The 23,256-nt window shown below is 36.9% G+C and overlaps 1 protein-coding gene across 2 annotated transcripts in view; it reads left to right on the top strand.

Moving 5' to 3' along the window:
* LOC150090505 (COMM domain-containing protein 3) overlaps window positions 1-23,256 on the top strand; it is a 73,893-nt gene that overhangs the window by 14,347 nt on the left and 36,290 nt on the right. For both annotated transcript variants that reach the window (XM_090378536.1, XM_090378531.1), the window contains exons 3-4: window positions 9,934-9,997; window positions 20,130-20,164. In XM_090378536.1, the coding sequence (XP_090234662.1) occupies window positions 9,934-9,997; window positions 20,130-20,164 (99 nt within the window). The remainder of the gene's footprint in view (window positions 1-9,933; window positions 9,998-20,129; window positions 20,165-23,256) is intronic.

Consider the following 23,256-nt stretch of genomic DNA (forward strand, 5'->3'; position numbering starts at 1 on the left):
AGTTCCTCAGGGTTCAGTGTTGGGTCCGTTGTTGTTTTCGGTGTTTATGAATGATATTGATGATGGTATATCAAGTTTAATGTCCAAGTTTGCAGATGATACAAAGGTTGGCAGGGTTGTTAAGGACACTACTGACGCTATGCTGCTGCAACAGGATCTGGAAAGGTTGAACAGATGGGCTGAGAGGTGGCAAATGAAGTTTAACATTGACAAATGTAAAGTACTACATATGGGAAACAGTAACCCCAGAGCAACGTATCAACTCTGCGGTACTACACTGACAGTGGTGGAGAATGAAAAGGACCTGGGGATAATTGTGCAGGCAGATATGAAGTTCTCTGAGCAGTGCAGACGAGCTGCAAGAGTAGCTCATGGTGTCTTGTCAATGATAAAGAGGAATTTTTCTAGCAGGGATAAGGAGGTGATTATTCCCTTGTATAAGGCAATGGTTAGGCCACATCTTGAGTACTGTATACAGGTCTGGAGGCCTCATTTCAAGAAGGATGTAGAGCTGCTGGAACGGGTACAGAGAAGGGCAACAAGATTAGTGAATGGAACAAAGGGTTGCTCTTACGAAGAAAGGCTTAAGTTTTGCAAATTACAGAGTCTGGAGACTAGGCACCGGCGAGGTGATCTGATAGAGGTGTATAAGGCTTTGAATGGTTTGAACATGCTCAATGCCAATGGGATTCTTCCTCTTGCTCAGAATAATCACCTCAGAGGGCATAAATTCAAATTGAGGAAGGACGGATGTCGGATAGATGTGCGGAAATTTGCCTTTGGCCAGCGGGTGGTTGGTTGGTGGAACCGACTTCCATCACTTGTTGAAGTTGATAGCCTAAACAAATTTAAGGCTCAACTGGACAGGTATTTCGAACGAACGGAGGGGTGAAATGGGAGTGGTGTGTTTTTTTTTTTTTTTTTTTTGGCTCATGCTGAATAAGCTTGCTTTTTTGCATCATATGCTTCTACTAATGCTAATGCTAATGATTCATTGGGTCTTTGGAGCAAAGTACTTTTTGGACAATGTTCACACATAGGACACAGTTCACTTCAATAATTTTGTAAATCAGGTTTTTAACAGAAGAATGCGTATGAGACTAGATAGTAGAACCTGCCTCTCAGTGGCTGGGGCAGTAACCCATTAGGATGGTCATTTAAAACCAAACTAAAGCTCATTCCTCTAGGTCAGGGCTAAGGGATTGCATCCTCCTTTTGAGTTGTGTTAATTGAGTTAGTATTTTTCTATTTTTGAGTTGTTTGAATTTTTAACATGGCAAACAAAATTATGTAATGGCAAAAAATCATGTATAAACTCTGATTTGAAGAGTGATCTTGCTAAACGTATCTTGAATTTACCCTCCAGGAAATGAATGAAGGCTGAGTCAGCAGTTAACTGTAAACATATTCAAACCAAAGGAAAAAAGTGATGATAAGTGAGGTAGATCTCTGAAAAGTATCTATCAGAAAAAATACTGAGGTTGAGGAAACTGATGCATGTTTCCTCAACCTGGTATTTTTTCTGATGAAACATTAATGGACAGTGCATATTCAGTTATACCAAAAAGGTAGCATGTGAATGCATCATTATTAGCAATATTAATGAGATCATTCTTAGATTCCAGTTCTTAGAATCTAATTCTTAGATTCCCTTGGACTGGAAAGCACTAATTGTCTCCATGATCCATAAGGGGGGAGTGAAAAAGCAGCTGAACAACTGTAGACTAGTGAGTTTTGCTTCTGTGCTAGGCAAGATCATAGCATCTATAGTTAAATTCCATAGATTCCACAATACAGAACCACTTTGATAAGATTGGAATCTTAACGGGCTCACAGATGGTTTCCTGAAAGGCAAATCTTGTATGAACAATCTCATTGCTATGAATAGATCCAAAAACATTTGTATGCAAGAAACAACTTATATACCTAGATTTTAATAAAGCTTTTGATACAGTTGCCCATTAAAAGTTATGATCAGGGGCTGTTTGAAGGACAGGAGAGAGGGCATTCATAAATGGGCATACTCCAGAGTGGACCATTGTAATGAATGGTGTTCCTCATGAATCAGGCTAATTCCCATATCTACTTTTTTATGACATTGATTAAGGGTAAGCTTCTCAAATTTTGTTAATAATTTAAAGGTTAACAACAAAACCATATGAGGCCGCTTCAGAATGATTGGGGGATGGTTACAAATGTTGGCCTAAAGAATGACAAATAATGTTTAATGTTGCTTGCTTCAGTTCTTGCACCTGAATAACAGAAACCCACAGCTGACTTATATACTTGGAGGGGGGAGGGATAAAGGTGGTTTAAGACAAGAAAGGCATTGAGTTACAATACAAACAGACACGAAATTTTCCATGCAGTGTGAACAGGTGGCCAGGACAGTGCATAATATCCTATCCTATCAGTGATTTATTGTACTTTCTATATAACAATGGTTGGATTACATTTGGAATACTGTATTTAAGTCTGAAAACTGCTTCTAAAGAAAGGACAGAACTCCTAAATGTGATTGAAAGGAGTGCAGCCCGATTGCTGGGGGAGGGATCAAAGTGTTAGCCCTGTGAGGGACATATTATAAGGTCTAGTCAGCAACAAAGCTTGGCAACAAAACATCTTATGGGGAGAGAATCTGATTGAGGTGCATAAGGCACTGAACAGAATGAATTAGGGTGGTATATTTTTGTTAGTAGGCAAGATAAAAACTGGAGGCACAAATATAAAATCTCAGGGTGATAGAAAGGAGAATTTCATGAAATTTATTTTTGATCAGTATTGGAGCAACTCATTAGAACAAGTTGTCCCCTAAAGGTGGTTGAAACAAAGTTCAAAGCAGGGTTCTTTTTTTTTTCTCTCTTTGATATGAATTTTATATTTTTATTTTGCTAGTATTGTATAAATAAGGCTACTTTGTTGCATCCTTTAGCCAGACTAATAATACCATTAAAATTAATGGCCAGTCTCTGTGTAAAATTTAAATACAGAGTGATTATGAAATAACTGCTGGGATTGTGATACTTTATTTAAATCTCAATACATTTATTGGAAAGAATTAAAATTTTGGAATATCCTGTATTTGGCATGTGCACAAATTATTTGATGTTAGATATGCATAATTCCATACAGTGGCATATCCAGGTTATCATTGTAAGGGGGAGCACGGCAACCAGTTCCAGGTAACATCGTAAGGGAAGCATGGTGACCAGGCTTGTGAGTTTTTTTTTTTAAGAATGCCTCCTGTGTTCTGTTTCTTTAATTTCAAATTTTTTGTTAAGGGGGACATATGACCTCTCTGCCCACCCCTGAATACACCCCTGATTCCATATAGTATTCACCATATACTGCAAGAAAGCCACAGGCTTTTGCTGCACAATGACAAAAAAAAAAAAAATGGTTGATAAGAAAATACAAATTGTGCTTCCCTCCTCACACAAGTAACTATCCAGTTGACTTTTGAATTTGTTCAAATTGTCAGCCTCAACTACCTGCGAGCACAACTTTTTCCAGCAATCAATGACACACTGACTAAAAGAAAACTTCCTACAATCTAATCTAAACCTCAACCCTTGTAGTTTGAATTTATTACCCCTAGGTGTGGAATTCATTTTAACAATGAGAATTGCACCTTCATTCATTTTACTAATCCCTCTCAGTACCTTATAAATCTCAACCATCAATGAAGGGATAGGTGTGATGTAAAAATTTGCAGATGATGTGATGTAAAGATTGGCTGAATTGTTAATGATCAGTGCCAAGCAGTGCTCCTTCAGGATGACTTGAAGAGACTTCAAAGATGGTCAGGAGAAGTGGCAGCTATGTTTTAATGCTGATAAAATTATTATTATTAATAATAATTTTAATAATAATTGATTTTGGTGGCATCCAAACTCTCATACCTGGTTTGTTAACAATTTAGTGCAGTTTTAGAGAAAATGCTTCAAGCTAAGGAAAAAAATAATAACCAATATGATGCTATTGCACTAATTGTATGTTTGTTAAAAAGTTAATAATAATAATAATAGTTATTAATTTTTACTTAGTAACTTACCACTTTGGAAGCTAATGGACTAACCTTTTAATCCAGACTGAAGGGTATGTAATAATGCATTTTTCTTCTAGTGGCAGAGAAGAAAAAATGCATGAGATGCATATAAATTATCAGGAGACACATATGCCTGTGATAAATATAAAATAGTCTCTAATCAAGTCACAAAGGGCATTAGGTAAATAAAGGCATGAGTATGAGAAATCTTTAGCAAAGGATGCAAAGAAAAACAGTAAAGACTTCTTTACTTATGCAAAGAAGTCTTTACATAAGAAGGAAGGGGATGAATCAGATTGGTCCACTTGATATCGATGGTTCGATTGTTAAGGATTCTGCTCAAGTAGCTGACAAACTGAATGAGTATTTTACATCTATATTCACACATGGGGAAATGGAGCCCAGAAGCTTATCAAACTCTAACAGGGAGTTAAATGATTTTATAATAACTGAGAGCAAAGTGGAGGAGAAATTGCTGAAATTAAACATAAGGAAGGCACCCAGGGTGCCTTCCTTATGTTTAATTTGAAGTGATGGGATCTGTGCAGTTATATTAAAGGAGGCAGCAAAGGAAGTAAGCAGGGCTTAGCTATGATTATGAGGGCATCCTTGGACTCAGGGAAGGTCCCCCACAGACTGGAGATGTGAAAATGTATCCCCAATTCACAAAGGGAGATCAAAGGAGACACGAGTAATTACAGACCTGTTAGTTTAACTTCTGTTCCAGGGAAAATAATAGTGTCACTGGTTAAAGAAGTACTGCAAGTATCATCTAGACAAGACTGCAGTTATAGTTCAGACATAGCATGGGTTTGTTAAGGGGAAGTGTTGTTTGAAAAATTCGATTGGATACTACGATGTGGTCACAAAGGAACTGGATGCAAAAAATAATTTTGATATCATATACTTGGATTTCAGGAAAGCTTTTGATACTGTTATACATGACAGACTACTGTACACGTTGCAGCAGTATGGCATTAAGAGCAAGTTGCTACAATGGATAAAAGATGGTTGAGTGGGAGAAGACAGAAAGTGGTAATCAATGGACACTGCTCTCTCTGAAGAGCAGTGTCCATGAACAGCAATGGACACTGTCCTTCATGGACTAATGTTATTAGTGGAGTTCCTCAGGGGTCCGTGTTGGGCTCATTGTTGTGTTTTCTACTTATGAATGATATTGATGAAGGTATATCAGGCTTAAGTTCTGCAAATTGCAGCATCTAGAGACTAGGCACCTGCGAGGTGATTTGATTGAGATGTATAAGGCCTTGAATGGTTTGAGCAAGCTCACTGCTGATGGAATTCTTCCTCTTGCTCAGATTCTGTACCCGAGGGGGCATGAATTCAAATTGAGGAAAGACAGATGTAGAATAGATGTTGCCTTTAGCATTAGTAGAGGCATTTGATGCAAGAAAGCAAGCTTATGCAGCATCAGCCAAAAAAAAAAAAAAAACCCCACTTCCACTTCACCCCTCTGTTCGTTCCAAATACCTGTCCAGCTGAGCCTTACAGCTTTTAGCCAGCAGGTGGTTGATTGCTGAAACAAGCTGTCATCTGTTGTTGAAGTTGGCAGCTTAAATAAATTCAAGGCTGAACTAGACAAACTTTTGGAGTGAATGGATGGGTGTGACGGAAAGTTTTTTTTTTTTTCTGGTGCTATACAAGTTTGCTTTCTTGCATCATACACCTGCTAATGCTAATAAATCCTTCAGACTGGATTAAGCTGGATTAAACCCTTCAGACTTGATAAAGATCACGGCCACAGGAGATGGGTGTCTACCATTTGATATCCATAATTGTAAGAATAATGAAAACAAAATTTATTTCCAAAATCATTAAAACATAATAATACTTAAGACCTTATGTAAATGGACAACTCTAACTTGACCCTTGTATCATATTATATCAGTGTATCCTGGTGGCACAAACTCAAATGATGCATATTTGCATGGTTTGAGTTGGTACCATTACTATTAGGTGGGATGACTATTGTTAGGAAATAAATAAATTGAAACAGAATGTGACAAAAAATACGCAGAAAATTTTAAAACATTATTCAGTATGATACCTGATACATTACATCTGCCAGTGTCATCATTGGTGAGTAATTGCATTGTACTTTTTGAATGTTAATAAATATGAGGATAAATGGCCCTGTTGTACTGGAATCCACAGTGATACAAATAATGATAACGTATATACCCAGTAAAATATCTTGAATTATATTTTGGTGCTTTCGAGGCTAAATGTCCCTCTTTATCAACAAATAGAATGGAAACTTTAAAGATAAAAATTATTTTAACGGACTCAAGAGTTGTGCATGCAGTGAGCCGTGCGAGGGCACGAGGTAGGCCATTCATCCATTAAACTGGTGTTCATTGTTGCTGCATGGACATGCATAGTTTTGTCTCCAGCGCTTGTCTAGACTTAAAACAATTGTCTCTAAGATGGGGGGTGTAGTCTCATGCCTTTGCAGCGGTTCATGGCTCTCGCATTACATAATATATTAAGTGACTCTAACCAGAGGCAGTGCGAAAGTGTCTGGACTGGTCAATTACCTTGTAGTTCCGCTTGGGATTGAGATCGTGGTGGGTCGATCAGTGGTGTTCTGCGATTGCGAACTGGTCAGTCTCAGCAAGGCGAATCGATCTGTCGTGTTCTGCGAGGCAGTCTTGAAGACGTCTTGAGGTCTCTCCTATGTAGCAGCTGTCACAGTCCTTGCAGGCTATGCAGTATACTACACCACTGCGTAAGAGAGGGGTGATTGGAGTCTTTACGTTGGAAACTAGGGAATGTAAGTTTCTACCAGGCAGCTGCATGCATTTTATGTGGTATTCTCGGAGGATTTTTGAGATCCGGCCTGACATGCCTGGATAGTAGGGAATGTAGGCGTACTTCTCGCTGACAAGGGACGTCGCACTGTCATATTAGACCGGTCGGCCTACCTAGAGAAAGCCCTGGTCCCCCTACAAGACCCCAACGTCTATGAACCCGTAACAGATCTGCCCATCAAAGTCTTAGGACGTCTGGAGTCGTACATTAATAAACTTGTCTATGTGTGGTTTAAAGCTAAGAAAATTTCTTCTCCGACTCGGTGGCTTCTTCATGCCACAGGCTGCCAACTACCCCTAGTTTTATGGCCTACCTAAAATCCATAAGCCAGGTGTTCCTCTCCGGCCCATAACGTCCTGCTACAATGCACCTACATATGAACTATCAAAATATATTGCACGACTTCTTATATCCCTTGTAGGAAATACCACCCACACTGACACTAACAGCGGCAAGTTCATTCACCTTAGTAAAGAGCTCTCGATTTCTGACAATGAGGTTATGGCATCATTCAATGTTGTGTCCCTGTTTACATCAATCCCAGTCCAACAGGCCGTAATCTGCACCAAGAGGCTTCTAGAAAATTACCTAAACCTACCAAACAGAACATCACTGTCCACTGACGACATCTGTACCACCCTCAACCTGTGCTTGTCAGGCAGCGTCTTTACCTTTGAGGATTCCTTATACCAGCAGGTACGTGGCACTGCCATGGGTGCCCTTGTTAGTTCCATTGTGGCCAACATCGCCATGGCCACAATGGAACTTGATATTTTACTGGATATATTAGTTCCATTGTGGCCAACATCACCATGGCCACAATGGAACTAACTTCCATTATTATTGGAAGAACAGATATTCCTGAACCCACCTATTACAACCTATTACATAGCACTACGTGGCTCTGAAGCAACATTGCTAGAATATCTCTGTTCCTTGTCAACGTTCATCCAGTTCACTCTAGAGTTAGAAGTAGATGGATCTCTCCCATTCTTGGATGTCCTGGTAAAACACGTAGACCCACATCTAGAAACCTCAGTATATCTTAAGCCAATGTGGTGCGGACAGTTCACGAACTACAGATCTGGCCATGCCCCTAGCCATCTCAACAGCACTGCCCACACTCTATTCTCCAGGACTTGGAGCCACTCCAGCAGAGATGAAGTTAGGCGCAACAAGATTTCCAGAGTGAGGACAGACTTGATCAATTGTGGCTATCCAACCCATATATTGGACAAGTGCTTATTACAAGTGCAGGAGCTCACAGTCCACCGAGACTGCCATCAACTCAGTACAATGCGCCTACCGCCTACATTCCCTACTATCCAGGCCGGATCTCAAAAATTCTCTGAGAATACCACATAAAATGCGTGCAGCTGCCTGGTAGAAACTTACATTCTCTAGTTTCCAACGTAAAGACTTCGGTAACCCCTCTCTTATGCAGTGGAGCGTAGTATACTGCATAGCCTGCAAAGATTGTGACAGTTTCTACATAGGAGAGACCTCGAGACATCTTCAAGACCGCCTCACAGAACACGACAGATCGATTCGCCTTGCTGAGACCGACCAGTCTACAATCGCAGAACACTACTGGTCCACCCACCACGATCTCAATCCCAAGCAGACTACGAGGTAATTGACCAGTCCCGATACTTTCGCCACTGCCTCTGGTTAGAGTCACTCAATATGTTATGTAATGTGAGAGCCATGAACTGCTGCAAAGGCATGAGACTACACCCCATCTTAGAGGCAGTTTTTAAGTCTAGATAAGCACTAGAGGCAAAACTATGCACGTCCATGCAGCAACAATGAACACCAGTTTAATGGTTGAATGGCCTATCTCATGCCCTTGCATGGCTCACTGCACGCACAACTCTGTGTCCGTTAAAATAATTTTTATCTCTAAAGTTTCCATTCTATTTGTTGATAAAGAGGCACATTCAGCCTCGAAAGCTCCAAAGTATAATTAAAGATATTTTACTGGATATATACGTTATCATTATTTGTGTTAATAAATAGTCATCCTACACCAGGTATTGCAAATTTGAATTATTCAGTTGTGAAAAAACTAGGATAATGCATGTCTAATATAAGAATATTCCAAAGTTTCAAATCCTTTTAACAAGTACTTTGAGAGATATAAGGCCTAAAACTCCAGGTTGTTATTTTATAAGTACCCCATATATTAATACTAAAATATATTCTAAGTCAGGAACCTAACTCACAAGGCCTTGCTGTTTGTAGACATAATCAGTAGCATAAATCTTGGACAGTACGGTTGAGTTTACTGCATTAATGTCACCATCTACATATGGATAGCTTTCTCTAGGTTTTTTTAGTAAATAGTATTATCAGTTACTGCTTCAAGAGTTGAAAACCTGTCAGAATCTGAACTATTAATAACTCTGTTTCATTAGTTGCCCACCAATCAAGGAAATTCTGAAATGGTTGTTTGGGTAATGATATGTATTGTAAATAAAGAGCAATATAATTATTTTTGTTGGGGAAAGCTATTTGAGACTGAGGTGATGTGATTTCTTCACATTGAGATGTGTGATGCTTTTGTGACATATTATTATTATTATTAGCATATGGTGCAAGGAAGACTAAGGCTTATGCTGCACCAGCCAAAAAAAAAAAAAAATCCGAATTACCGAGAGAGAGAGAGAGAGAGAGAGAGAGAGAGAGAGAGAGAGAGAGAGAGAGAGAGAGAGAACACAAGAATTAGAAGGGAATCACCAAGAAAAAGAATGATGATATCCAGCTCAGGACCCTGGGTGTGCCAAGCCCATACTCACCAGATGTGAGCCACTGGGGTTTTTGTATGTAAATATGTCATAACTTCTATTGCTTAAGTTATTTGTTAGCTATGAATTTATATAGTTAGTAGTAGTAATGGCAAATGATTCAAGAAAGCAAGCTTATATAGCATCAGCCAAAAAAAAACAAAAATAATAAGAAATGAATTAAGAAAATATCAATATAATTTATGAAAATATAAATCTTTGCTTTATTTTCCTATCCAGAAAGATATATTTTTGGTTTTCATGTAGCTCACTATTAGAAGAGTGCAGATTCAGTTCAGAGAGGATATCTCAACTGATAAATACTTACCAGGTAAGGTGGTCTTTTGTATAATGTAATTAGCCAGTTCAGTGATAGTATGCTGCAAATTTATTTATACAATTGCAGTTCTTATGGACCAGCCAAGAATTTTTTGTCTATTATTTATCTTAATCTGACAGCAGTGGTGCACCTAAGTGCCTGTACTACCTAACAAACATGGTAGGTAGTATGGGCCTGGCAGGCCCAGTTATTTTCATGTTCATTTTTGTTAAAAGTTTTTGGCTTTTTAATATTTTGATTGTAGTATACTAATGTTTGACCTTTTCCAAATGAATTGCAGTACTTATTAAATGTATTAGTAAATTAATAAGAGGAGTTTACCTCAATATAGTACGTGGAACACTTCCGTAAGATACCCTCCAGAAATTAAAACGGAAAAAACGAAAAAATCGACAACTTACCGGTACATTAAAGTAAAATATAAATAATTAAAGTAAAATATAAATAATTAAATAATCAATTTAACACAATTCAAAATCAATTCAAAACAATTAAAATTCAAATTAACGCAATTAAAAGAATCTAACGAAAATATTCAAAACGATTTTCCTTCCTGAAGCTGACAATGCTTTTCGACCGACTGTCGTGATCACAGGAATGAAAATTACCGAATCAGGCTAAACCTGCAACTTAAATAGTGATTATGTGACTTCGCGCATGCGCGTAAAGGTCCACGCATCGGAGATCAAATATGGCCGCCGAACATTAACAGAATTCTCGTGTAATTTAATTTCAACGGTTTCTGCAATTAATAGTCGCGTATAATTACGTTGAACGTTAAGTATTTTGGCCTCGTTAAATAAAAAAGTATGTTTTTCGTTAATGGCATGAAAGGCTAATTCTGACGCTGCTGAACGAGAAGCACGAACTGAGGCTTCGTGTTGATTTACACGGATATTAAGAGAAAACCGCGTCGAACCCTGATAAGACGAGTCGCAATCACCGCAAGAAATGTTGTATACTAGATCATTAATTTGTGTTGCGAACGCCGAAAGAACCGAGCGATTGTTCAGTATAGTGTGTAACTTCCGTATAGGCCTAGCTATAATTTTAAATTCGGTATCTTTAAAGAATCTGTTAAGCTGTTTGTGCCACTGTTCAACATATGGGACAGAAATAAAGTATTTTTTGATATTACTATTGTTGATTGGTGCAGTATTTTGTATCCTATCCCTAGCTTGTACCCTAATTCGATTTATTGTGTTAATGGGATAACCCCTGTTCAAGAATCTGCTAGTTAATATTTGTATTTCTGAGTCTAAAGCAGAATCCGTCGTTGAATATTTATAGGCATTTAGAAATTGATTAAAGATAATCGATCTTTTGTAGGTGAAAGGGTGGTAGCTATTATAATGTAGAAGCATACCGGTGTTTGTGGGTTTTCGATAGATGCTAAATTGTATTTTGTTCGAGTCCCGGGTAAGCGTGAAATTTAGAAAGTTTAATGACTTAGTATCCGTATCTTCCCTTTCCAATGTAAATTTGAGTCTAGAATGAATATTATTAAACGAATGTAAAATATCTTGGATAGTACTATTATCGGTAATAACTAGAACATCGTCTAAATACCTCCCATAGTATGTGATACGGGGACGAAAAGGTGTCAAATGTATCTGCTCAATCGTTGAGAGATAGATCTCTGACATTAAGCCACTCTTTTGGATTACCAATGGGTTTGAGCCTGAGTGGCTTAATGTCAGAGATCTATCTCTCAACGATTGAGCAGATACATTTGACACCTTTTCGTCCCCGTATCACATACTATGGGAGGTATTTAGACGATGTTCTAGTTATTACCGATAATAGTACTATCCAAGATATTTTACATTCATTTAATAATATTCATTCTAGACTCAAATTTACATTGGAAAGGGAAGATACGGATACTAAGTCATTAAACTTTCTAAATTTCACGCTTACCCGGGACTCGAACAAAATACAATTTAGCATCTATCGAAAACCCACAAACACCGGTATGCTTCTACATTATAATAGCTACCACCCGTTCACCTACAAAAGATCGATTATCTTTAATCAATTTCTAAATGCCTATAAATATTCAACGACGGATTCTGCTTTAGACTCAGAAATACAAATATTAACTAGCAGATTCTTGAACAGGGGTTATCCCATTAACACAATAAATCGAATTAGGGTACAAGCTAGGGATAGGATACAAAATACTGCACCAATCAACAATAGTAATATCAAAAAATACTTTATTTCTGTCCCATATGTTGAACAGTGGCACAAACAGCTTAACAGATTCTTTAAAGATACCGAATTTAAAATTATAGCTAGGCCTATACGGAAGTTACACACTATACTGAACAATCGCTCGGTTCTTTCGGCGTTCGCAACACAAATTAATGATCTAGTATACAACATTTCTTGCGGTGATTGCGACTCGTCTTATCAGGGTTCGACGCGGTTTTCTCTTAATATCCGTGTAAATCAACACGAAGCCTCAGTTCGTGCTTCTCGTTCAGCAGCGTCAGAATTAGCCTTTCATGCCATTAACGAAAAACATACTTTTTTATTTAACGAGGCCAAAATACTTAACGTTCAACGTAATTATACGCGACTATTAATTGCAGAAACCGTTGAAATTAAATTACACGAGAATTCTGTTAATGTTCGGCGGCCATATTTGATCTCCGATGCGTGGACCTTTACGCGCATGCGCGAAGTCACATAATCACTATTTAAGTTGCAGGTTTAGCCTGATTCGGTAATTTTCATTCCTGTGATCACGACAGTCGGTCGAAAAGCATTGTCAGCTTCAGGAAGGAAAATCGTTTTGAATATTTTCGTTAGATTCTTTTAATTGCGTTAATTTGAATTTTAATTGTTTTGAATTGATTTTGAATTGTGTTAAATTGATTATTTAATTATTTATATTTTACTTTAATTATTTATATTTTACTTTAATGTACCGGTAAGTTGTCGATTTTTTTCGTTTTTTCCGTTTTAATTTCTGGAGGGTATCTTACGGAAGTGTTCCACGTACTATATTGAGGTAAATTCCTCTTATTAATTTACTAATATTATTATCAACGTAGAACATATTGAGTATTACAGCTCTGATTCATACTATCTTATTAAATGTATATATTTATTTATTTTTAATGAAAATTTTAAATTTAAAAGTGGTATTTTTTCAAAATAACAAAATTTTATTAATTCTGTCAGAAAAAAAAAACATTTATTAAAATAAAATATAAATATCAAACTATCCGTCACTTTTATTTCAAGTTTATAAAACTAAGTGTGTGAAAGTTCAAATTAACACATAAAGGTATAAAGTGCAGCCATTATCAACCCACTGCAGGATGGAAGCCTCCTCAACAATTCATGCTGAGGGAAAATGGACCATAATCTGCCACGCTGGTCCAGTGCGGGTTGGCAGATCGACCGTATTCAGCAGTCAGGGGTTTGAACCCCGGTCTACTCAAAGAGCGTGTGCTACTGCACTCGTGCTCCTGACCACTCGGCTATGGTCCCCTGCACAAGTATTACTGTTTTGCCAATTTCACTTTACTCTGTCTGCATAAATAGCTCGTACCACTTCCAGTATACTTATACAGGCATACCTCGATTAACGAATAGGATGCGTTCCACGAAATTGCTTCGTTAAGCGAAACTTCGTTTTCAGAGGTAAAAATACTATGGCCAGAATAGGGATACGTTCCTACGTAAAGAAAATGAAAAGCTTTTTTTCGAACAAAGAAAAGTTTTATTAAATAAACAGTCAACTTACATACAAAGTGAAATCACATTTTAAAATATGAGGTTAAAGTTGATTGTTTATGCTTTTTTTCTCTTTCATTTAACAATTGCCTATACAGAGTTATTGCATTTAACACTGATTGCTTAACTATAACACTTCTTCCTAAATCAGGATCATTTTCACTAAAAAAATTTAAAACGTTTTCAATGTCATTTAAGCACCTTTTTAAATCTTCGGTTGTTATCACTTTTTCGGCAGGAACCTCTTTAACTTCGCCTTCATTATCTTTGTCTTCATTGCTAACAAGGTTTTCTAAATCTTCCACTGAAAAACCATCATCTTCTGCATTCAATAAATTTCTAACATCCTCTTCATCGACATTTTCGAAACCTATTGATTGAGCCATCTGGATAACTTCATTTCTAATTTCTTGGATGTTATTTTCTTCTTCTAGTACAACTTCTGGCCATATTTTGCGCCAAACTCCATTTAAGCATTTCTTAGTGACTTCTTTCCAAGAACTATCAATGTTTTCAATTGCGTTTTTAATGGTGTAGTTTTTCCAAAAAGTTTTAACTGTCGTTTCCTCTTTATCCTCTAGTTCAGTTAAATTGCTTAAAATTCGACGCAGATAATAAGCTTTAAATGATGCTATTACTCCCTGATCCAATGGTTGAATCAGGGAAGTTGTGTTTGCTGGAAGAAACACAACTTTGACAGGAATGCATGTGTCCACCGTGTTAAGATCAGTAGGATGTCCCGGAGCATTGTCTAACAACAAAAGAGCTTTTTCTTCAAAGTTGTTTTTTTGACAATATAAATTGGAATATTTTTTTATGTTAAATGGGGCTTGAAATTGCGGACTTCGTTATATCGAGGCTTCGTTATCAGAGGTAACGTTAACCGAGGTATGCCTGTATATATTTATTAAGTTAGACAGAGGAAGAACTACTAATCTTGAATGGACAAGTAGAAAACAACAGATATATATGTCAGGTGGTCTTATAAAGCCACATGCCTTGTGTGCAAAGTGTTTAGTGTGCTCAAAGAGCATTTTTCTCTTCTGCTGAGGCTTACAGGTGTAAGCCTTAGTTCACTTACAAAAGCCAGAATTCAAGAAATTCTGGAATTCAGATACAGAAGTTGATAAAATTAAATGAAGTGATACATAAATATAAGTAGACTATATTATCGCATCAAAATAAAGTTTTTTTTTTTTTTACGAAATTTATTAACAGTTTTTTTGGAATTTTTTTTTTTTTTCATAATTTTAAGTATTGTGATTTGATTTTTGATAATTTCGTTATAATGTTCAATAGCCAAGTCAGAATAAGAACATATTAATATTTAAAAGCATTTATATACAAAGTTTTAATTTCTCAGAAATTTTAAAATTCCACAAAAACATTTGAGCCTAAGAGCCTGCTGCTAGTTTATCAGATATTTAGTGGAGTTAAAGTTGAGGCTCTGATCAGGTCATTGAAGCTTTTGCTTGCACATCTTCAGACCACATTATTACAGGCTATACAATATTATAAGGTGCATTGTTATACTAGAATAGAAACAGAAGAGGTCTCTCTCTCTGTACTGCTGCCACAGTATGGGAAAAGCAGAATTTTCCAGTCAGTGTATGCAAAGAATGTCACGTGACATTCTTTGCATACAGAACGATGATCAATGGTCCTAGCAAAAATCATAATAAACCCCAGACAGTGACAACACCGCTGCCAAACTTACACTTGGTATGACACACTGATAAATAACATTCTCTCAATATCCACCAGACTCAGACATAATTGTAAGATTGGAAAACCATTGGATTTGTCACTCCAACACAGCTTTCCAACATTCCAGAGACCAATTACTGTGGGTTGTGTATGAGGCAGGTTAATACTGTGTATTGCATGCTATTTGTATGCTGCAGCTCTACCATAAAATCCAATGCTATGCTGTTCTCTCTCTTTCTTGTACTAATATCATTCCTATTGCTTCCCTGATAAGAAATTGAAGTTATGAAATCAAATTAAGTCATACATAAATAGATGTATAGGATATTGCTTCAAAAAAAAGTGATGACACTTTTTTAGATTTAGATTTTTTTTTTTTTTTTTTTGGTTGACAATATTCAAGGACTGGTGGGATTTTTGTACTATGCTTCTGAGTACCCTTCACTTTCCTTTTCGTTAGTTTCTGCTGTCTAATTGAATGTTTCTTGGGAAGAGTAGTACCACAGTGCTTCCATTTGAGATCTCGGTGCCAAGCGATCTCTCCAGTGTGATTTTCTAGTGTTTTTCCTTGGGCAATTACTAGTTTTTCATAAATCCTTCTATGCTTGTAATATTACTGCTGACCACTTGCAACGTCGCTGCCTTCCCCCACTAGAAACATCGCTACTAACCATGCTTGCAATGTTACTGTTATCTCTGCTAGCAACGTACTACTCTCCTACTTTCCTGATCTCTTGGTCACTGGTTGGCATTGCTCCTGCCTCCATTTGATGGGGCCAGTAACCTGGGTGAAGAAAGTCCATCTTCCAGGGCTGAAAGGAGCAGATGGATTTAAATAATTTTTCACCTTTAGAGCCATAAAGCTTAAGGACAGAAACATCCAGTGAAAATGATGCTAACCAACCAAAAAGACTTCAAAGAGAAGTGCAGTGTCCTAACATACCTAACTTTCTGGTGATACGCTCTGTCCACCCAGTCTGTGGGCAAGTTATCACCATTTATGATAAAAAAAATTTGCAATCTATTGCTAGATCACCAAAAATGGTGAAGCAACTACAATCCAGAGACCTCCTAGTTGAAACAGCCACCTCCAAACATTCGGAGTGACTATTAAAGATGACTTTTAGTTGGCGCTAGTATCTGCTACTCCCCACAATACCTTAAATTCGTCGAAAGGCATCATCACAGAGTGGGATCTACTTGCAGTGTCTGAGGAGGAATTAGTTGGAACTTAGTAATGAGAAGGTAACCAGTATGAAACAGATAGTGTATAGTGTGTTCATGTCTAACGGGACCATGGGTTTTCCCCATCTCCGCATTGCTTTCATTGTGGGTGTAACAGTTCACTGTAAAGGCCAGAGATTTAAAAGTGTATGGATATTGTATGAGTGTAGTGTTGTGTATTGTTGTTCTTCTGGCCATTTAGCCACTAGACCCCTGCTGGGGCCCAACGTTGTCCACACTATGCCTCATGGAGTGGGACCAGGTACACTAGTATTGAAATATTTACTCTGGCAGATCCTGCCACCTAATTTCCTGAGATTTCAGTAGCAAGGACCTAAAAAAAAATTTATATATATATATTAAAATAAAATAAAATTTTTGCTCAGTGGGGGTTAAGAAAATTGAGTAGAAAGGCCAAATGAGTTTAGTGTGAACGCAATTAAATTTAGTCATTATTAAATTTTAAGTTATGTGGGGGTATACACTTGCGTATTATGTAGTGGGGGGAGACAGAAGGCTGGGAGGAAAAGACAGAAATATGGGGACGATAGAGAAGGCGACCCCAGATAATTAGATAATGACTGAAAAAGATGGAAATCTCATTCCAGCTCGATCCATCATTTTAACTTTCAGCACTCCTGATTTGCCATCCACAGTAAAAGCTGGTTATTTAAACTACCAAATTCGGCCGTACATTCCAAATCCTCTTTGTTGTTTTAAATGCCAGAAATATGGCCATTCTTAGCAGGCATGCAGAGGTGATGCCATCTGCCCTACTTATGGTTCAAAGCAGATTGCTCAGCCTCAACTCCCGTTTGTCCCAACAGCAAAGGAAGCCACCCTGCCTTTTCTAAATCATGTGGAAAACTGTAAATGAAATTCAAAAATACAAAATAGACCATAAAGTCACATATCCTGAGGCATGCACACAAATTATGTTGCCCATGCCTAGTCTGTCCTGTGCATCTTGCACCCGAAGCTATCTTTCAATTGCAGTTCAAACAGATGTGTCAATACCACCCAACACCTCTCTAGTGAACTGGATTAAAGCAACTTTATCAGCCTCCAGAAAATATACTCCTAAAATCAATGAAGCAATTAACACTGCAATTAGTATCCCAACTAATACTCCAATGGTCTCACATGACAGTGAAAGATTGAAAACTACTAAAGAAGGCAAGAAAACCGAATCGCCCACCAATGGTATAGTACACTCGGATTAAGGAACCCATACTAGAACTTCATACAAACGACACTATATGGATACCGGATGCCCCATCTTCCCAAAAAAAAGACCAGAAAAAATGCCCTGCATACAAAAAGAAGTAGGCGCCTCCGTAGCCAGGTGGGAAGGAGCAGCAGTGCGTAGCACACGCTTCTTGATTAGACCGGGGTTCGAGCCCGTCACCACCAAATACGGAGGATGCGGAAAGGTCAGGGAATGATCACTGCATATCCTGGAGCAATATGGCCTTAGTTGCTAATGCTCCTAAAAAAAAAAAAAAACCAAAAAAAAAAAACAAAAATAAGTCAGATGAGTCATCCTCAGCCAAACCTAAATAATGCATAACATCATACAATGGAATTGTGGAGGACTAAGCAGTCATTCTGATGACTTAGAGAGGATTTACTTGCTCACTTCAATCCCATAAGTGCCTACAGGAAACATTCTTTTCACTCAAAGTTTCACCAAAATTCTCAAATTGTATCATGTACAGACAAGATAGGAGCTCAGAGTCTCCTGCTCGAGGAGTAGTAGCTATTCTCATTAATTCTAACACACCATCCAAACCCATTCAATTATGAACCACTGTAGAAGCTGTGGCAGCTCGCATTGCAGTGGGTATATCAGTTACCCTTGTTTCCATTTATATTCTACCATCTCTACTATTTCCCCATTCAGAACTTGACAACCTCGTTACACAACTCCCAACTCCAATTTGATTTTTTGGTGATTTTAGCAGCCACCATCCATTGTGAGGTTTCTCTGCAATGGACACAAGAGGCAAATTGGGTGAATAATTTATGAATAATAATGATCTTAATTTACTAAACTCTGGATCTCCCACTTATATCTACCTACCTACAGGATCAACTTTTGTGGTTGACTTGTCAATTTGTTCAGCATCCATCTTTCCATTCGTGACATGGTCGGTGTTAACCGATCCCTTTAACAGTGATCACTTTCCAATTATTTGCTCATAACAAACAGGGGATCAGGATTTGGTTTTTCGAAGAAACCAAATCCTGATTAACGATCCATTTGGAAGTTTAAAAAGGCAAGCTGGGATGGCTCTTCTGCTCAAATACTTTTAGACAGACTTTATGTTCAACAACAACCTATTGTTGATGTAACTACTTACATAACCAATCAGATTCTGACTGAAGTTGATGCTTTTATTCCAAAATCCAAGATACATAGCATTCACCAAAATCACTGGTGGAATACAGATTGCTTTTTATGCCAAATGGGAGTAAAACTCTGCTTGGAATAATTTCTGCAATAACTTAATTGCTTATAAGAGACTTAAAGCTAAACCAAAATAAATTATATGGAAAGTGAAATGTGATTCATGGATTGCTTTTGCCTCAATCATCACAAAAGACACCAACACACACAGGTCATCTGGAGAAGGATACAGGCCCTAAATGGCAAATTCGTTCGGCTACCATCTCCAATACTTCACTGGAAAGAGAGAGACATGTCTGCTCCTGAAGAAGTTGCTAATGCACTAGCAAAATCGTTTGCCACAATTTCTGCTTCTGGCCCCTTTTGCATCCTCCTTCCAGAACTTCAAAGCAGGTGCAGAATGGTATAAAATCAGCTTCTTCATGCACCGCTCCTTCCTTTACAATCAACCCTTAGAATCATTAAATAGATCTTCCAACAGTGCTGCAGGCTCAGATAAATATTAGTCAATAATTTTGGTTCAACAGAAATTGGACCTGACTAGCTTAAAACTATCTTTCCAGTTAAAATTAATGTATTAAGACAAGGATGAAGAATTTATTAAGTATATAATTTTATGTTGCCTCTGCTTAATATATACTATATTTTTGTGTTTTAAAAAAAAATTAGAAACAAAGAAATATTTAGAAACAACAATAACAATAGGGCACTAAAAAGTTATAGTTGACATTTTGAACCTGGGAATTATGATTCGTATGATTTACTGCTGATATTAATCTAGCTAATCTAAAGTAATATAATCTGTTATTAATCAAAAGTTTTATATTATGTAACACTGATAATTTTTTTAAGTTTTTTAAAATATTTGAAACCTTTTGTAGCAAAAAAAAAAAAAAAAAAAGGTATATTTCATTGTCATATTTCAGTTATAAAATTTATTTTGATAATATCTTCATCATTTTGTTGTATGACAATTTTATTGTATGAATATACAAGCATTTCTGTTTTTATTTTATATTTAATTTATTTCAGCAAGAAAAAGCAAAGATACAAGCCATACTTAGCAAGTAAGTGTTTATTATTATATTACTGATAGGTATTCCACTGTTTAAGGATATTATAAAAAATTTTGCTGTTGGTATAGAATGTAATTTTTTATTTTTGTCAGACATACATGTTGCATTCTAAAGTATTTCTTTATATGTTTTTATTAATTGTTACTGTATTTTGATTTTAATACAAAAATCAAAAAGCACTAACAATTGGTAATATTCCAGGGCTCAGTTAGCAGCATTTCAATACCCATAATAGCAAAATGCAGATGGCGATAAATGAAGAACATGAATGTTTGGTGAGCAGAGTAATTTTCTATAAAACAATGAAGAGTAGTTGATTGTAAGTTGGTGAGCAGCACTGCAATAAGTAATAACATTCAAAGGATGAAAATACTGTTCATTCTTGCGAAATCCAAATGTATTATGCTAACTACCCATTTTGAAAATTTTTTTGACATGTCTTAATGTAATGAAACAAGCAAGGTATGATTGATTAAAGTTTCATGGTGTAATGACACACCGAGACTGTATGTGCGATTTATTACAATAGAGAACAGTTGGCAGGACACCAAGAAGTGTTCTGATGTCCCAATCCTTGTCTTCAGCTTGTTCTTCAATAAGCTGAAGACAAAGCTTCCTCCAGCAACAATAGTGGACTGTGTGGTACACAATGCATTTCTTAAAACCATATGTATATATCTGATAAACTAATCTATTTTGAAAAATTCATTCGAAGAAAGCTGATGAGTTGCCTGTTTCTTTTCTTCATAAAGAATCTTAGCAAGCTCTGACATCATTAAAGCCACTGAAAACATTACTGTTTCATTTAACAGTGGGATTGGAATTCTTTATGACTCCTATTGCCTGGAGATTTAATCTTCACTGATTATGGTATTGAATAATCCCTTTCTGCATTTTTCATTGTCTTCAACAACTCAATAAAATCAACATTTTTGAAATCCTTCTCTTTCATAGAAGAGTTTTACAACTGATGAGTTGCTAGCATCTTATCTATGAGACCCTTAACAACATCTTCAGTATCTGTTTTTAGTTTAAGGCATTTCATTGTGTCTAAAATTTCCACTGTTATATTTACTTGCATTGCTTATATTATCTTGATATTTCCAGCTTACATTCTAACTGCCATAAGGATGTTATTCCCCATCCAAAACTGCATGAGTTGTTGCTTCCTTCCCATCATTAGCAAAAATAGCCTCAGGCATGGTTCTTCTCATATTGCTTGAAGGTGAAAATGACTCCCTTGATCCAGTATTAGTAGTAGCAAATGATGCAAAGAAGCAAGCTTATACAGCATCAGCCAAAAAACTACCCCACGTCATCTGTCTATTCCTTTTCATAGGTAGAGTATGGAAAAAGGAATGCTAAGTTGACTGTGGGAATCCCCAATATGAGAAGGATGACCAGGAGCATGGTCAAGGATTAACAATGCCTTAAATGCCATGTTCTTCTCCAAGAAATATTTCTGAAGTTCTGATACAAAATAGTGCAGAAAAAAATTCCGGAAAAGTGTTGTAGTAATCTGTTTTCTAGAAAAGAATAGCGAAAGCTTAAAAAGCGGTACTCACCTTGAAATTAATCTGCGATGGTTTACTTAGGTAGCGTGGTTAATGTTTAAGTTGAATTGTTAAATTGAAAAATTAAAAGGGAGGGAAGTAGGTAAAAGTTGACTGAGTTAAATGGACGCAAGGAAACAGAAGTGTACACATCCAATCCTTGGTTGTCATCGAAATAAAAGAAAGAAGAATAATTAAAAACTATGTAAGTGAATCCGGTGAAGCCAGTAGTCTTTACGAGGACTTTCGTTAGTTAAAGAACGTCTTCAGTTGGCAATGTGTGGGGAGAGAACGCGCATGGTATTTTAAGAATAAAAAATTATACTCTTGTGATGCCTTTTTTGACATGTGGGAACTTTAATCTCGAGAAGTTCCAAATTGGGGAAAGATTGAAGGGGAGTTTAGAATTTAGAATTTTGAGGTTAGAGTGGTGCTTGTACCATTCGATAACTAGAGCTTCATATTGAAGTATTCTGTAGCTGGATTTTAGTTTAATGATGGAAATGGCAGAATCGATGAGCGGGTTGTGGTTGTGAGTCTGGGCATGAGTTGTAAGTTCTGTGACAGATTGGTTAGACGTGAGACTATGGAAATGGTAGTATGCACGGGTGTTGGATGTTTTTGATGAGCCAAATTTGGTAGTGGTACTTCCGATATAACATGTGTTGCAGTCAAGCTTTTCAAAAAATTAATAATATCACAATATCCGATACAAAGATCCTAGCTTCCTATGACGTTACTTCTCTTTACACAAATGTCCATATTCCATTTACTTTACAAGCCTTACGCAAGTTCTTAGAAACAGACGATACCTTAACAAAACATACCTCCCTTTCTATAGACCATATCCTTGAACTCACCACCCTTCTATTAGAAGCAAGATTTTTTAGATTCAACGAAAATATCTTCCAACAAATATATGGCTTACCAATGGGACTAGGGATTTCGGCCCCATTGTCCGAAATCTACCTAGCCGCCATTGAAAGCCAAATTCTACACCCCTTTCCCCCTGAACTAAAATTATACATGCGCTATGCCGACGACATTCTTGTAGTATCCATTATTAATAACCTCTTCGTAAAACTTAACTCTGTACATGATAGACTTAAATTCACCCTTGAAATTGGACAGAACAATCAGATAAATTTCCTTAACCTCACTATCTATATAACAGGCACAAAATTAAATACGAAAATTTTCAGGAAAAATACAAACACCGGTAAATACTTACATTTTGCTTCTCATCACCCTCTAAACACTAAAAAGACAGTTTTATATAACCAAATTCACAATGCACTAAAGTACAGTTCCTCACCCACCGACCTTCACAATGAAATACAGTATATTACCGACAAATTTATATCCAGAGGTTACCCCCACCAACTCATTTTAAATACAATCCTTAACGCTAAAAATAAAATTAAATCTAACATCCCAACCAAAGACAAAAATAAAACTAACATCCGCATAGTCCTCCCTTACCACAATGAACTAGCAGGACAGTTCCGACGCCTATTTAACAACACTGAT

This window comes from Mastigoproctus giganteus, chromosome 1 (assembly GCF_048544385.1).
Source record: "Mastigoproctus giganteus isolate SK-2022 chromosome 1, ASM4854438v1, whole genome shotgun sequence".
NCBI lineage: Eukaryota > Metazoa > Arthropoda > Arachnida > Uropygi > Thelyphonidae > Mastigoproctus > Mastigoproctus giganteus.